Source organism: Sipha flava, unplaced genomic scaffold, assembly GCF_003268045.1.
Source record: "Sipha flava isolate LNK unplaced genomic scaffold, YSA_version1 103_pilon_pilon, whole genome shotgun sequence".
NCBI classification, from domain to species: domain Eukaryota; kingdom Metazoa; phylum Arthropoda; class Insecta; order Hemiptera; family Aphididae; genus Sipha; species Sipha flava.
Genome location: NW_020271717.1, coordinates 175640 through 193098, shown reverse-complemented (window position 1 = coordinate 193098; position 17459 = coordinate 175640). Strand labels below are relative to the sequence as shown.

The following is a 17459-nucleotide window of genomic DNA, read 5'->3' as shown; positions in this document are numbered from 1 at the left end:
GTGAACTTTTAAGAGAAAAATATAAACGTGGAAAACACTGCGAACGGAATAAAATTACGCATATCAAACGACACAACACCATACGAGCGCTTCTCCGCAGTAAAGTATTTGGCTGGCTTATCATAAAAGAACGTTATCATAGTTTTATAAATTCTTTACATTTGATGAATATAAATTATATTATGTCCTAATGTATATGGTAGGTTGGTATTAGAGCAAATGAATAGTTAAAATGGAGACTGGAGTTATTAATTATAATTACTTTATTACATATTAATTACTAGAAAAATGTAGTTATTTTTTTACAAGAATGGAATTAAAGGTCTTAACTCTTAATATAGAGTTAATATAACCTAATAATACCATATTTTATCATTTTGCTCTTCTCTTTGTAATTTTAGTTTACTTTTGGTACATCCACTGAGAAGTGCCATTTTAAAATTAATTTAAATATTAAATATATAAGATAAAATGTATAAATACTATAAACTATACAAATATTAACGCAGGTGACATTAGCATAAGTGCGGCGTGCGCTGAATGTGAATGTAAGTGCCCAATCGGAGACCATAATATAATTCTATATTTCTATATGAATGAATATCATGACAATACCCTCGCTCAAAGTATTTTAAAAATAGACATATAAGTATACAGTAGTCACTGTCTAGATATGATAAGAACAACTTGACATTGTAGTATAGTACCGGTATTTAGCTATAAATAGCAATTATTTCCTAATCGATCGTTTAAATTTAGGTACAAGTTACATTACTTAAATTATAATTAAAACCCGATGCATTTAGTTTTATTTGCGTCATATTTAGGCAATATTAAAAATTTGGTAAAAATTAAAAGCAATCATATAATAATGAGCCCCTCTCAATACTTTAGGTGGGCCGGCCTAAGGCCGGACACATATTAGGGTGGGCCAAGCACACCCTGGCCCTCCTTTAGCTACGTGCCTGCCTACCTACTATATACATTAGGATATAATATAATTTATATTCATCAAATGTAAAGAATTTATAAAACTATACATTATAATATACCTAATAATATATTTATATATACCTTTTAAATTAAAAGAGATCTTCTAGCTCCTACATTTTACATTTTACATTTTACATTTTACATTTACATTTACATTTCACAATTTGAAGTTATGATAACGTTCTTTTATGATAAGCCAGCCAAATGCCTTACTGCGGGGAAGCGCTCGTAACACCATAGTACTATGTACTAACATGATTACTAACGGACATATAATAATATTGATATAAAATTTAATATAGATACTTAATTACCAATTGCTACGACGTTATAACAATAAAGATAACATAATCCAAATGCCCATCTGAAATAGGTAGGTACCTATAATCAGTGGTTGAATTGGAAAAAAAAATAAAGGTGGACTCTAAATGTAGCTGAACAATTAGCGTTCCAAAGCAAATTAATCTAAAAAAAACCGTGGGGGTCTTTGTCCCCCCACCACCTAAATGCATCTACAATTTAAATAATTAAATATATCTAATGATTAACACAGATATCTATAACAAATAATAAACAATACTAATAGGTATTTATTTGTATTAATTCTATCAACACAGCAACACGTCTAGCAAATTTAAAATCTAAAATGTAAATATATAGCCACATGATAAAATTAATTAATCAATTAACTTTCAATTTAAAATAATTCATGTATTTTACTGTTGCCTACAAAAAGTAAATATTAAATTTATAGATTATAAATGTTACTCTTTAATTAGTATATTAATTTTTTTTTGTCAATATTAATTTTAATATTTGAAGTTTAATATTAGTCAAATAATTTATTTCATCCCGTCACATTATTTTTAGGACTAAGATTTGCTGAGAGTTAAATAATAATTATTTTTATCATAGTTATGTATATGTATTGCTTTAAAATGTATGACCAAAAAAATTTAAGGAACTTTTAACTGTATTTATTAACTTTTTTTTTAGGTAGGTACTAGGTACTTAAGTAAAAAGGGCTAATAACTTTTTTTTGGAAAATCAAGTTTTTTTTATAAATTTTATCAAATTACAAAAAAATAAAAATTGCCGGGACTGACGTTCATTGATAATCAGATTGTACATCAGTTTTTCTAATAAATTTTATTTCTACTTTTTTTTTTTTTTAAGGCGGGATTTATGGGGGTGGATTATCAAAAAAAAATAAAAGTACACCGGTAACAGGAATCTGCGCACGTCTATGATTTATTATTAAATTAAAGTGTTTTAATTACCTTGGTTATTGTTTTTCTTTTTATTGAAAAAGTCCGATATGGACAATTTTTGACGTTTATTCATGTTTATTTGTTTATTGCTGACGTGACATGTAGGACTGTAGGAGTGCGGTTGAGGTGTTTACTATTTTCAACAAAATTACAATTTATAAATTACATACGCGAGTACGCGACAAGCTAACATAATACTGATTACTCATTCGTGGCGCACCTCGTTTCCAAATAAAATATAAATAATATTTAATTTTCCTTGAAAAGGATCACCATTTGTTAATCGTCGATAACTAAAACAACGGACGGATTCTCAAAATACGGAGTCAATATATTATTATTGTCAATGGTTTACTAAGGATCGTTATATCGGTACACCCAGGGAAGTTTTCGTAATAATTATATTTTTAGCAATTTAGCAGCTTATACCACGAATACGCAGTGGAAACACTTGAAACGTGTTACATAAATTATATAACATTATTATATATTTTATTATTGCGTTCCTAGTATACATATGTGCTAATAATAATGAACAGATTACGAACTAATACCAAAAATTAAATAAAATATTAATCGTTTCCAATTTTTTTTCATATTTATTTAATTTTTCTTAGAAACAAATTCATATTCATGTAATTGTTGAAGGACGCTGCGTCCCCTGCGTTCCTTGATGAATTAAATTAAGGGGTACGCTATAATATGAAGAAAAATGAAGAGTAGCTCAGACCCTCTGCGTCCCCCCCCCAATTCAACCACTGCCTATAATAATACATAATCTATATGGGCATCGGTTGGTGTGTATAATATATATATAGTATATCAATTTAATAATACCATACTGTTTTTAATTAATTATATTATAATTATATTATATATAAATTGAGTAATTTTCCCTCAGAAATGTGTGAATGTGTAGAATATGCATGAAATATGCACAAAATAACGAAATATGCAATTCTTTTTTTAAAAATGTATAAAATATGCAAAAATAATTTAATATTTCAAGTATGGGGCTTATGAGTCATACTTATACCTTGGTTTGCTTTAAAATAGAGACTCAGAAAAAAACATGCAAATCCTATAACTTTTTTGCTCTAGTGATGACCAAAAATTGGTTTGTTAAATATTAATAAAAGAAAACCAAAAAAAAAACATAAATAAACAACAATAATATTATAGGTATAACCTACAGGATTGTTTAGGCATTAAACCGATAAATCAAAAAAGTTATGATTAATGAAAGAAATCATTTCATTACATAATTATGAATATACTTTCTTTTTACTATTTTTCATTTATTTATATATATTTTATCTACACCAGCTAAGCAATCAGCCTCCGTGGCGCAATGGTTAGCGCGTTCGGCTGTTAACCGAAAGGTTGGTGGTTCGAGCCCACCCGGGGGCGAATAATTTTGCAAAATTTTTTTTTCATTTCAAAGTTTACTTTTATCACTCACATTTAACAAAAGTAATTAATTAATAATTCAAAAATAACATTTCATTAACTTGAGACTAAACAATATATTTTATATAATATATAATAAAAAAGTTTTATAAAAAAAATTTTTCATTATTATAAATAGTTCAATTTTTAACCAATGTTAAATTTCACCATCATAAACTATCATTAGTTTTGAGAGACCATTTTCGTTGAGTTTGACGTATAAAACAGGCATTTCGTCGGTAGTCCATGTCTTTAACCGTCAAACAAGTTAGCCTTATTGTAAAAAATATAATAGTAAAAGTCCTAAATGGTTCTTCTTCTAGTGACCACGATAACGAATACGTAAAAAAATTACCGACATTTATATACCTCAGGTCTTACTTTCTATTTACATGGTAATTTTACCTTCAAACAACTGACTACACTAATGAGCAGGATTCGGGACTTATAGCACTAAAAAGCACTAAAATATGCGCCTGTATATAATCCGATAAACTTAAAAATATGCACTAAAAATGCAAAAATGAAAAAAAGCGCTTAAAAAACCATTAACAAAATGGATTTATTTGATATAAATATAAAAAAAAATGTAATTTAAGTATAATTATTAATTAATAAATTTAAAAAAATAAAATAAAATCTTTAAAAATTGGTTTTAAAATTTCTGAAAAAAATACACACTCATATATATATATATATATTATAATATAGGTAAATACAGGGCTGGCCTTAGCTCTTTCAGCGCTCGGTGCAAGAATTATTTTGGCAATCTTAAATGACTTAAACATATAACTAAAACAGGTTAGGTAACTAGAGGTGCCTCATTATATATACCTGTATTACGAGCCACGTTCATAATCATAAATGCTCAAAATAATTTTTTAAACGTGCATGTTTGCCACATATTTGTAAATCATTCAGATAACAAACATGATAATAATTGAAATAATTTAATGATAGTTTATAAAACTGTAATTGTAAGAGTAGCCTAACCTTGCATGCAGTGCCGCAACTACAGATTATGGGATTGGTATGCAAATCTGAATTTGGGGCCTAATTTTTTTTCAAAAAAAAATTTTCCTACTATAAATAAAATATGTTAACCGGTATTTATATTATGAAAGGTAGTCTAGTGGATCTTTAATTTTAAATGACCTGCATTAATGTAGACCCGCATTATTTTTTGCTATTTCTGTTCTAAGAATTAATATTACCATAGGATTATAAATACTTTAGCAATATAATAGTATTTATAATCAATGGTATTATATTTGGTCATTGGCAACTAGTTAGTAATTGAGTATGTTATTTGATTATAAATATTTAATAATATGATAAATCCATTTTTTACATTTATTAATTTACTTCAGTTAAAATGTCTATAATAATACATCGTGTTTTATCGTGTTTCGGGGCCTATAACGGTTTGGGGATCAATGTGCAATGCACACCTTGCTCACCCGATAATTGCGGCACTGCTTGCATGTCGATAGAATAATAAATAATTATAATTATAATAGAAATCAAATTTATATTGAATCATATTGTGACATTTTTTTCTATCTATAGTAGATGATTTGTGTCGCTAACGGTTGATGAAATTTAATTTTAACTTTGACGCCTCTCACGTGCCCTTCTGATTTTGGCGCCCTGTTCCGTCGCACGTTCAGATCGTATTTAAAGCCGGCCCTGGGTAAATATTTACTAAAAATGTATTAATAAAATACCTTTATGATTTCATTAAACTATGGAGATGTTTTCGAACTGGAAGGCTCTTCTATTGTCGACTAGAATACACTTATATGCCAAAAGTTAACGTTCCACGTCAACCGAAATAATGGAAGCAAACTTGAAAAATACTAAATCATTACTTGTTAGATTTTCTGCTATTAAATTAAGGTTCATGGACACTTCTCCAGTGATAATTTTAGATATTTATTTTAAGTCCTGGTTTTTTTATTATTACGTTTGCAAATTGTTTGACACTTCAATTCCATATGGTCCGTGTAAATTATGATAATATTTATAAAAACACCTTACTAGTTATTTTATATATTGGTGACCCTAAAAAGATTGCTGGCGATCCCCACTTTGAGAATCGCTGTTATATAGTAATATATTTATTTTATGAACAGTAAGATAAATCAAACACTAACATAATAATAGTTAAAATTAAATATGTACCAATATAATTAAACACAAAATATAAATGTTATTGTTAATTAAAGTTTATAATTTTTATACTATAAAATATTATTAAAATAAAATACTAGTCATGTTGTATATTTTTTGTATGTAGTGATATCCAAAGAAAAGTATCAAAAGTATTATTAGTATATAGCCTTATTAATGTTAAAGACATGCGTTAAAGAATTATAATCACAAACTGTTTTATAATATTTTAACTCTCAGCATAAAAGACCATTAAAGTACAATTAAATGGTTTGCAGTGAATTGGTCACGAACAATTGATCACCGGTGAATTGATCGAGGGTACAATTGGCCTCCTTAAAAATTGATTGCCGAACAAGAATTATTTTAAATATTTTTTTAGTTATATTATACTACAGAAATAACGCAAAAAAAAAATTACACGAATATTAAAATGTTATTATTGCTATTCCACTATAAAATTATAATATGTTTTTGTTTTATGTTATTTTTGCTCATTGTAAAATATTATTTAGATTCTATAATAAAAAAATAAATATTTTAAACTATAAGTTATAACTAAAAAAAAATAATTTTAAATTAAAAATTATTAATACAGTAAGTCACTCGATAATTCGAAAAAACTCCATAAATCAAACTAAACGCTTAGTCCCCTGAGAAAACCTCTATAATTAGAAAAAAAACACATGTATTCCAGTCCCCTCTATAATTCGAAATGTCTGTTAGTGGGACTTACTCTACAATTCGAATTTTTTTTCCAGAACCTCTATAATTCGAATTTGCTTTAACGTGGTTATACGTATGTTCATATGTATAAAGTATATTTATATGTACATCCAGAGGCGACGTAATGGCAGATTTTTGAGTCCCTGGACTCAAGTCAGTGGGTGGGTAAGTGGGTGGGTATTGACCATTGGGTATCGAGTGGGTATATGTAGCATGTAGAACGAATAGTGGAGGAGCTCTTTTTACAAGCTACCCTTAAATTTCTTTTTAGGTGGGTGGGTGGGTGGTCGGGCAAAATCCTAACAGGACTCATGAAGTAAGATATTTCGCGCCGCCACTATGTACATCTATTTGACGTACTCGCAATGAAATTAATAACGACAGCAATTAAATATTATCGTAGTTTTATCGTACCTTACCTACCTAATCTAGACTTTAATCGTATCATTTTACCATTTTTATGTCAGGATTGCGAACATTTTTCGAGGTATTCTGAAATAGACAAAAAAGGATACGATACAATTTTCAATGCAATCAGTAAGTTAGATAACGTTATAGTCTAGATTGTAGCCAACAATTTAACACAAAAAAAAAGAACAGATTTCTTTAAATGTAAAATATAATAATATAAAAAATAAATGTCACTTAATAAATGTAAAATATAATACATAATATGTATAATAAATAAATGTCAATTAATAAATGTAATATATACATATAATTTTTCATCTCTCTTTAGTTCGAATTAATTTTTTTCTTTCGATTATTCGAACACTCGGTAAATCGAAAACCTCTATAAATCGAATTTTTAGCTCAGTCCCCTGAATTTCGAATTATCGAATGACTACTGTAATACATTTACAAAAGTATATATTATATATTATATACACGAGTATAATATATTTGTAGTTGAAAATTATGGACTATTCCCTGTAAAAGTCTATTTTACTTCTATTATTATAGTCACATATTTTTGCAATTCTTTCTGCATAATCTTTGTACTTGCGTTTAACACTTATTGTATTTTTCGCTACTAATTGTTCCATTTGTAATCTTATAAGACTCTCTTCTTTTTTAAACGTGTCTATACATTTCCATATTGTTGTATGGGATGCGTTCAAAGTTGACGCAAAGACATTAGGCCATCCTTCAACAGAATTGTTAATCTGAGGAATATTTTCAAAAATATACTTAAAACAATTCCATAGCGATCTAGGAAATACTGCTGGTCTCCTTCGATTTCTTCGATCAAAACACCCAATCCGTGTCTTCAAAATAATTTGTCAAGGGTGTTAACATTTCTTCGTTTTGCAAATAAAATTCTGAATCTAATAGTTCATTTTCTACGTCGTTTTCAGGTACAAAACTAAGTGCTGCCATCATTCGAACTTGTAAAGCAAATATTGAATTATCGGTATACCTTTGTTGGAACCCTAAGTTTTGCATGTGCCTCCAAATATTTCGCGATACATGAAAAAAACACCCACGAACTGATGTATTGTTAAAAACATGATGAATAGTATAAATCGCAGCTTTTTCAAAGTCAACCATAATTGTCTTAGAATTTAATGACTCGTTTAAATTTTTTAACGCTTTACAAAAATTAACATATCTATGTATTTTCCGTTTTATTAGGTAATAATATAAAAACTGATGGAAAAAACATTATTAAATTGAATTTCGGGAATAGTGTAAATTTGAGAAAATAAATTTGATGACGTAGAAAAAGTGCCATTGCATACCAGTGTTCACAATTTTGCTTAAGTTGTAGATTTTTTTTGAGTAGAGAAAATTAAAATTCTATTTTCTCCAGGACCACTATCAAATAATAAATAAGGTTTACCATGTAGTTTTATAATCTTCCAGAATGACCAATTCTATTAAAGTTTTTGGGTTTGATGGTGCAGCTTGTACTTTTTGTCGAATAAGTCGTATTGTCCTCTTTAAAACAGATACTGGTGGCATTTGTCCTGCAGCAGCACTTATCAACTAAACAATCAAAATATCAAAAAATTTGATTGACCATATAAAATTAATCTACGGGTGATTCCTTATTTTTTATAAATAAATTTAAATTTTAACTTACTGTAATTGAAGTAGAACTAATTACAGCACAAGTACTCAATTCTACATTTTGGATGGCAATATTTTTTATTAAATTAACAGCTTTAGCGGCTTCAATTTTTCCACAATTTGATACATGATTATGTGCAATTTCTTTAACTATGTGGTCATTTTTCGAATGAATACGTCCTTTGCACTTTAATTTTTTATATTAATGTGTAAACGTGACCGTTCCAAAGTAGTGACGTATTTACGGGTGGGGGCCAGGGGTACTGGACCGCCCCCAGAACCTCTCCAAAAAATAAAAAATTAACAAAAATTATTACATATTTGCAGAATTGGCTATGTTAAACATTTACAGGGAAAGTGGAAATTACTGCTGATGAAGTGATAGAAAAGTTGGTCAAAAAATCGAGGCAACTGGAATTTATTTTATAACAATACTTTATAATATAAAATGCTAAATACAATATATAGGTACATATATATAATATTACATAAAACTATACAATTATTACATTATGTATTTAGTTCAACTTCCTCCAAAAACTGCATAAAGACGTAACTATTACAATATAATATATAGTTTATATTAATTATGTATAAATTGTGGACCCCCCCCCCCAGAAAAAATTGAAAATACGCCACTGTTCCAAAGTAATTTATTTTTTCCTTTTTCACTGTATGAATTCCATTATTAAAAACCGTAATAAATATAATAAAATTAATAAAAATAATAAATTTGACACAAACGACACCGCACCAGCATGGACAAATACACTAAACGTATATAATTTAGAATAAAGATTGCGATAGTTTATCGCAGCTGCCGAGTGAGTCAGTTAATTGACAGAAATAAATTATTTATTATAAATTTTACAGCTACAGTTTATCTTTTATCATTTTCATATAATATAGTAGAATTTAGGAAGAATGTAGAAAGTTTTTCTGTGATATAGTATTATAACACAAAAATATTTAAAAATAATTTTTGTTAGGCGATCAATTATTATGACGACCAATTGTACCTGCGATCAATTCACCATCAAACTGGTGACGAATTCAACATCGAATTCAATTCGATCAATTATTCACGAACAATTCACCGGATACCCAATTAAATAATATTTTGATAATAAAATTTAATAAAAGATTTAACTTCAAAGTTTGTATATCAACTAAAATGTGAAGTTTATTTTAATTTTTTCATATAATACAATACTAAATAGAAAATACAATTTTTTTTATTTTTTAATGGAAAATATTTTATTATAAGAATTTATTTATTTTAATAATTATACTTAAATTAACTTAAATTGTATTTATAAACTAAAAATATGAAATTTTATTATTTTTGTTTGCATATGTTATAATGCATTAAATGCTTAAATATTTTAATTATTTACATTTGTATGTATATACTTAAATATTTTAAGCACATAAATTTTACTATGATAAAAAAAATTATAAATAAATATAATATTTCATAAAATCACTGTAGCTTTTCTAAATAATAATATTTGTAAATAATGACTTCTTTTAAACAATATAAATTGAACATATGCAGAATATATATAGTATAATATACAATATACAAAAACGTTTCTTCATATTAAAATATAAATACAAAATAAATAATAAATTTAATTAGTATAAATTATTTTATTATTATACATAAATATTTATTGTTGAATTATAAAAAAAAATCTTAATCTTAATTTTATTATAGTGCTAATTTCAAAAACCATGATACTATTGAACAATGTAAGTCAATAAGATAATATTTCTCAATAAAATTCAATGATTTGTTTCTTAATGCTTAATAAATCTTTGATAAAAATATTAATATTACTACTAACTGATATCATTAACAAAAAAAGGTTATATCTTAATTTTATCAGTCATATCTCATAATATAGGTTTGATATAATTACACAACTAATTGTTTCAAGCACCATGGTTTTAAAAAATTATAATTATTATAAAATTATTATAATTATTATTATAAATATTATTAATATTTTTATTTTTATTGATTTTACTATATTATACACCATTAAACATTTGTTAGTTTAACATTTTTATTTGATTAATAATCATTAAAAATATAATTAGATTCTATAATACTATCTATAATGCTAAATCATAATAAAATTATTGTTTTTTAATATATTTATTGTTTTATAATTAAGTTTTATTTAAAAAAAAAAAATATACTTTTTTTACATAAAAATGCATTACAAGTTATCATAAAATAACAAAATAATTCAGCGTAAAATTGAAACAATATTAGTAGTCGATTATGACATATTATATTATATTAAACATATAAATTATGTACATAAAAATAATATTTATTATATTGCTTATAAGTATTCAGTAAATTTAATATTTCATAAAAGTATAAAAATTTGATATTAGTCTTTTTCATAATAAATACTAATTAAGTTTAATACTTATTGTATAAATTATGTGATGAAATTGAATATAACTAGGTAATGAACATAAAATGAAAAAAAAAAAGATCATATACTTAAAAAATGCAAGTTAAAAAAATACTGCTTTAAATTACAACAAAAAATAATAAAGATGAAAAATGAATATCATGACAGCATCAAAATACATATTATAAATATCTTTTTTCTTTTTAAGAAACATAAAAATATGTTTAATTAATAAATATAAATAATATAAAATAACATTTAATAATCTCTATTGTTATGCTAAGTATTTGATATGGCAAAACTTATATAAAATATTGAATAATCAACACACTAAGCAGTCAGTAATAATTTTTAATACTCTCTTCTACATGTATGTGTACATTATAATATATAAAAAAAATACTTATATACATTTCACAAAATTTAAATCAAGAAATAATTTGATTTAATAATATGGTATACTAAAAAAGTAGTTAGAATGAAATGAATCAAATTGGGTTTTATACCTTGTGTTAGTATCATGAGCCATAGAATGACATTCAAGATAATTTTTGCCAAATACCATAGCCATATTTATGTTAAAGGCACACATTGTAGTATATGGATTATATATTGTTGTAAAACGTTTTATCTCCCGGCATAATTGTTCAGTAGGGTGATAACAGTACAAGGCAATCATATACCGAGCGCTGTATGCTGATAAACAAAAAATTAAATTAAATCAAATGTTTTTTATTTGAATAAAAAAACAACATACCAAGTAAATATACATAATCAAGGTAAACAACAGCACTAATGATAGTTGCTTTTAAATTCATTGAGCAACTTTCCCACTTTACATTTTCTGAATTACATTTATCTGGACACATACCATACCACACGGGATTATGATCTTTAGTTATCACCACCAACTGTTTCTTATAATTCAAACAAATGTAATATTTTCTATCAACATTTTTGGTAAAATTATTACATCGATAGCTTTCAACTCGAACAAGTGTATCCATTTCTAAACCTAGTACAAACAAATAATTTAGATTAAAATTGAAATTTTTTTTTTATATTTAATATAACATTATATAAATTTAAATTTATAATTTACTTTTATGTAGTAAAAACTTTTCTATTAATTCATTAGGACATCGATGATTTGAATGACCTCCAATCAAATACAATGCATTACCACAAAAATGTCCAACACCATGGCGCCTTTTAGATGAAACAAATCTGTAAAAAAATTAGTGTTCAATTATTATGAATGGAAAAATTCAAAACTTGTTTTTACCCATCTAACTTTTTCCACTGTTTAGATAATAAATTGTACTTCCAACCTGATCTATTCCATGTATCTCTCAAATACCCAATTTCTCCAGCCAATACAAAAATGTCCATCTCTATAAGCATAAATGTAACTATTATTAATACTAAATATATATTTAAAATAAAAAATATCACATTATTACCATGTACAATCACATGATATCCAGTTGTATAGAGAGGCAATGGATCCAATCTAAGAAACTTAGTGAACTTCAGGGACACCCAATCCCAACGATAAATAAATGCATAGCCATCTTCTTCATTTTTTATAGCACATAAAACATGTGGAACACATCTTGGTGGTTTAATTAATAAATTCAATGATGTTTCATGTCCCCTTTTATAATTTATGTAGTGTCTAATAGTGTTTATTAAATTAAAATGATTAGTTTTTGTAATACTATAATTCAACTGCACCATATCCATAGCATTAAAATCTACACAATCAACAGCTATTTCATACCCAATATTATAATTATTAGTCTTTGAACACCACTCAATAATCAAATCAAATATATCTATTTCATTATCTATATTTAAACCATTATCTTTTAATAACTGTTGTAAATCTTCTTCATTTAATTCAAAAAAACTATTTTTATTCAGAACCAACAATTTTTTGAAATTATAGAGAATAAACACACGAGCTTTTTCATATAGTTCTTGTAATCCAAGTGTAGAAGCAAGAGAAAATATAGGTACTGCATGAACAGAAAACAAATATTTTTCCGTGATGACTTCAATTGATTTTTGTATGATATCCGTAAACTGAAGAAGCTGTGATGTTTCCAATATATTGAGTAAGTTTTCTAGGCCATCATAAACAATACGATTATGTTTCAAACTCTCAATAACACTCATAAAACCTTTATTGTTTATGTCCTAAAATTATAAAAATTTATTATTGCTTACTCTAGAAAAAAAAAACATTTTTTTAATGATAAAAATTAACTAAAATTAATTACAAAATCTAATAACATGTATTTATAATTATATTTACTCATACTTTCAATGTTATTTGATTTCCAGAATGAGATTCCATAAAATTTCCACAAAACATAGCTTCAAAATATGCACTATGCTTAATTAAATACATCTTACTAAATTCAGCCTTTTCACCATTATCAAAAAGTATTGTAACACATGGTTCATCTGTTTTTTCCATTTCTATATAAATTAAATAAACCTAAAACATGTTACCAAATAACAATAATTACTTTTCAATATTTCTTTTAAAAAATGCCATAATCTTTTTAAAATCAATTATACTATTATTTTTAAAGTTATCATAATTCTGTAATTATTTAAAATTTTTATTATATTTCATAAAGAAAAGTACACACAATCATACCTTTCCAACTCATATCTTTGGAAGATATTAATATATTTTTTATATACAATTATAACATTTAAACAATATACATATATATATATATATATATATAGTCATACAATTCCATTATCATTAGTAGATACCTTTAAAACAGTACATCATTCAAGAAGTAGTATCATGAAGTTTAGTTAATTCACATTTATTTACAAAAATGTAAATTATTCACATTTAGGATGTCCACAGACAAGTTATCGTTGATGACAATGTTAGGACCAACTAGGATGTAATGCAATTTTATGCCCATATTCCACAAAAATTAATTATTATAATCATAGAGATAATAATAATATACAATTCTTAGCCCTATTTCATGGTAAAAATATGAACTTATTTTACATAATGAACACATGTCAACAAATAACTAAGCAAAATTAAGATTAAGTATGTTAAATATTTAGTTTTAATAAAATAGAAACTATATACAACAGTATTGACAAAGGTTTATTAACTAAACTGCATTCTGTAATACAAACAACACATATTAAGGAGCGAGATACACTATCAGCAGGGTCGTCTCGAGGAGGGGGGGTTGTAGGGGTTGGTTCATCCCCCTCACGGCGTCTAGGTTGGGCCCAGTTGTCACAATGCTTTATCTATACATTGAGACGGAAATTTAATAATATTTTAAGTATTTTAATATTTAGCTATAAATAGTATTTATATTACACAATAAAATTACGAATTCAAGTATTATCCTATGAAAAATTTTTATTTTGTTTACAATTTGATAAGAATATCATAATAACTATAATATAATTATTACTATAGTATTAACTAATAAGTAAAATAAGAAAGAAAAAAAATTACTATGGAACATTATCGTAATAATACATTTAAACTTAATATATTTTTAGAACATAGTTGCAAGATACAGCATAGTTGCATAGATGCAAGCACAACTATTGCAAATATGATTGGTACTTTAGAAAATCTCTATGTATTTTTTCTGCAAATAATAAGAGGTATGGTATAACATAAAATTATTTGAAATCTAAAATGTGTTGCAGCTAAAAAATTGATCAAGAACACAGTGGACAGCAAGATCAGAAAGTATCAAAACTGTATGGGGCTCATTAGAAGCAATAATTAAAAATCTTGATGAAATATGTCCCGATAATAGACATTTTGGAACAAGATCCAAAGCACTGGGCCTTTAAAAATAATTACTTTCATTTGATTTTATTGTTTCTATAATTTTTATGAAAAATATTATGTACAAATTAAAATGTAATTTTACAACATAATTAAAAATAATATTTTGATATCTATAGGTCCTACTATTTTTATTTGATACCAAAGTGAATAATAACTATTTTTGAAATTTATAAAACTAAAAAAAATGTGTTTTAAACGATATGAAAAAACATTATATAAGGAAGTATATTATAACATGAAAATATTTAAACGAAGCAAGAATATTTTTAGGACCACAATTTGGCAATTAGTTAGTCTACAACCTCTCCCAAAGTTTTTTTTTTCGAGACGGCCCTGACTATCAGATATGACCATTGTAAGATATCAGAGAATCCTAAACACAACAAAATCAGATGAAATTTAGTCTGATCATAGCATCTTCATACCAGTTTATTTTAAAAATTATTATATTATATTTTAATAATTATTAGAATTATTATACAATCAAATTGTAATGACTTTGGTTAAATTGTTTTATTTGAAAAATATTTTCTCCTAAATTTTTAAAAATCGCCTTGCGAGACCCAGGCACGACACTAATATATAAATTATATAAATCGCCGACTTTTAATTTGATACATTTGTGTTTCTTATTTTATATTACCTATATTCCTAATTCATTTAAGTCTTTGCTCTTAAGATGGAAAATAAAAATTGAGTAACTTCATTAATTCAAAGATAAATAAACAATAATAAAATTGAAAAACATAATAATATTCACATAAATAAAATAATTTAAGTGCTAAATAACAAATGTTTATTTTTGAAGAATATATACTTACATGAAAAAATCAGTAGGTTTTATAAATATTAAAGCTTGATAGTTGATCAATTAATTTCAAAACAAAAACACTTTTCATAAGGTATTATACGTTTAAGTTTTCAGATTCGTGTGCTTCAGCGAACAGCGAGAAATCGAAATGTTAGATTTGACATTTGCCGTATTTTCATTTAAGAAATACAATTTTTTCAAACAATACAATTTACACAGATTTAAGCGGTAATTGGCACACGCCACAATATATAAGATTACGAATTACGACTGCATAAACTATATGTGTTGTTGAAAACAGTAAACATTAACAATGCTGTTTATCTGTGGTGACAGATTATTGTTTCGATAGTCTTATCAATGGATATAATAATCAGACAATAATATAAATATATTTATATATATTAATATATCAGACATATTATACGTGATAAATTAATCGACGATAACTGATAAAACGGCGTCAAACTGCATTACTATAATCACAGATTATATGAATATTATTATTATATTATATTCATATAATCTGTGCTATAATAGAAATTAAAATCTATGCTTGTATTTTTTCAGTTCTTGATCCGATGTATCTATATATATATTTATAAATATATGTATACACATGATTGATCAAATTCGGTTAAATATTAATTCATAGCTAAAGGTTTGTGATACTCCTAATATTAATTATTAGTTAAATCATCGATTTTTTATTTTTTTATTTTTTTTTTTTTGATTCGTGTACGTTGATTATGTTCTTAACAAGTAAGAATGGAATATGAGTTAATCTTTATTAGAAAATCAGAATCAATAGACTCATAAATATCAAATAACTAAATCAGTGTAATTACCTAAATGATATTGGTGAGTTTATTGTTTGAGTGTATTGTAAAAACAAATGTAGTATTATAAAATTATTTTACCAAGTTTTTCTAATGAAAAACTATAACCCAATTTTCAATTATATCTTATAACTGATTTGATTTACTTCTCTAATCTTTGATTTTTTCCCAATTATTTTAGGTCAGCCACCTTTATCCTAAACTTTCACTCGTCTCGATTTTCTACATCCCTTACTCATACACCAACAGCCCTCTTATCATTCTCAATTTTTTTCAGGCCCGTAGCCACATTAAATCATCAGGTAAAGCTAACCAAATTTTATGGGGTAAGGCATTAGAAAGTAGCACAGTATAGCAGGACTTATTCTAAGGATTTTTACCTACTGCCCAAACACATCGAAAAGTTTGTTTTATGAAATTTATTTAGATTATAATATTTAACCCCCCCCCCTAAATAAATTGTATATTGATATTTTAGAATTTTGACTATCGTGTGATAAAATTAAAAAAAACGAATCTTTTCAGTTATACGTAAACCACTATTTAAATTTAAATTTCATAGATTAATCAAACATCGAAGTAGCAAAGATTGTAAACTTATATAATTATTACTTATTAAGTACTAGATTGTGTTTATAGATTACACAGATTTCAAATACTCAGTAGAAATTCAATCAATATATAAGGAAAATTATATTTTTGTAAAGTGCCCATATTCATAAAGTCAACTGCCCTTTTGATTTTTTCTACTACCCAATTTGGGTCCTACTGCCCGTTAGAATAAGATCTGCATAACATAACATAGTACATAACATAACACTA

At 25.7% G+C, this 17459-nt stretch overlaps 2 protein-coding genes and 1 non-coding gene across 4 annotated transcripts; 1 reads left to right on the top strand and 2 right to left on the bottom strand.

Annotated features, from left to right (window-relative positions):
• Positions 1-3601: 3601 nt before the first annotated feature.
• On the top strand, positions 3602-3674 carry Trnan-guu. Its single transcript has one exon. It is a non-coding gene; the product is annotated as a tRNA-Asn (tRNA).
• Positions 3675-8292: 4618 nt separating this feature from the next.
• On the bottom strand, positions 8293-8877 carry LOC112682483 (the record flags this gene model as incomplete). Its single annotated transcript, XM_025553101.1, has 2 exons — positions 8293-8600; positions 8698-8877. Coding segments are annotated over 2 exons (330 nt in total), but the record flags the coding sequence as incomplete, so codon positions are not given.
• A 2621-nt stretch (positions 8878-11498) lies between these two features.
• LOC112682470 (kelch-like protein 28) lies at positions 11499-16167 on the bottom strand. 2 transcript variants are annotated; one of them, XM_025553083.1, is made up of 7 exons: positions 15809-16167; positions 13446-13625; positions 12583-13321; positions 12405-12531; positions 12222-12346; positions 11877-12134; positions 11499-11815 (listed from the first exon to the last, which is right to left on the bottom strand). In XM_025553083.1, exons 2-7 carry the CDS (start codon positions 13602-13604, stop codon positions 11565-11567), a joined length of 1659 nt encoding a protein of 552 aa, XP_025408868.1. In that variant the 5' UTR covers positions 13605-13625; positions 15809-16167; the 3' UTR covers positions 11499-11564. The 2 variants fall into 2 exon arrangements, with proteins under 2 accessions (XP_025408868.1, XP_025408876.1); XM_025553091.1 differs by having other exon boundaries at positions 12405-12513; positions 15809-16166.
• Between the last annotated feature and the right edge of the window lie 1292 nt (positions 16168-17459).

What these genes read in the sequence shown, in the direction of transcription:
- LOC112682470 (XM_025553083.1), bottom strand. Translation starts at nt 13,604, where the DNA reads ATGGAAAAAACAGATGAACCATGTGTTACAATACTTTTTGATAATGGT. An exon ending in CAGTGGAAAAAGTTAGATGG is followed by an intron (nt 12,347 to 12,404) that starts GTAAAAACAAGT and finishes ATTTTTTTACAG; the next exon opens with ATTTGTTTCATCTAAAAGGC. An exon ending in TGATTATGTATATTTACTTG is followed by an intron (nt 11,816 to 11,876) that starts GTATGTTGTTTT and finishes TTTGTTTATCAG; the next exon opens with CATACAGCGCTCGGTATATG.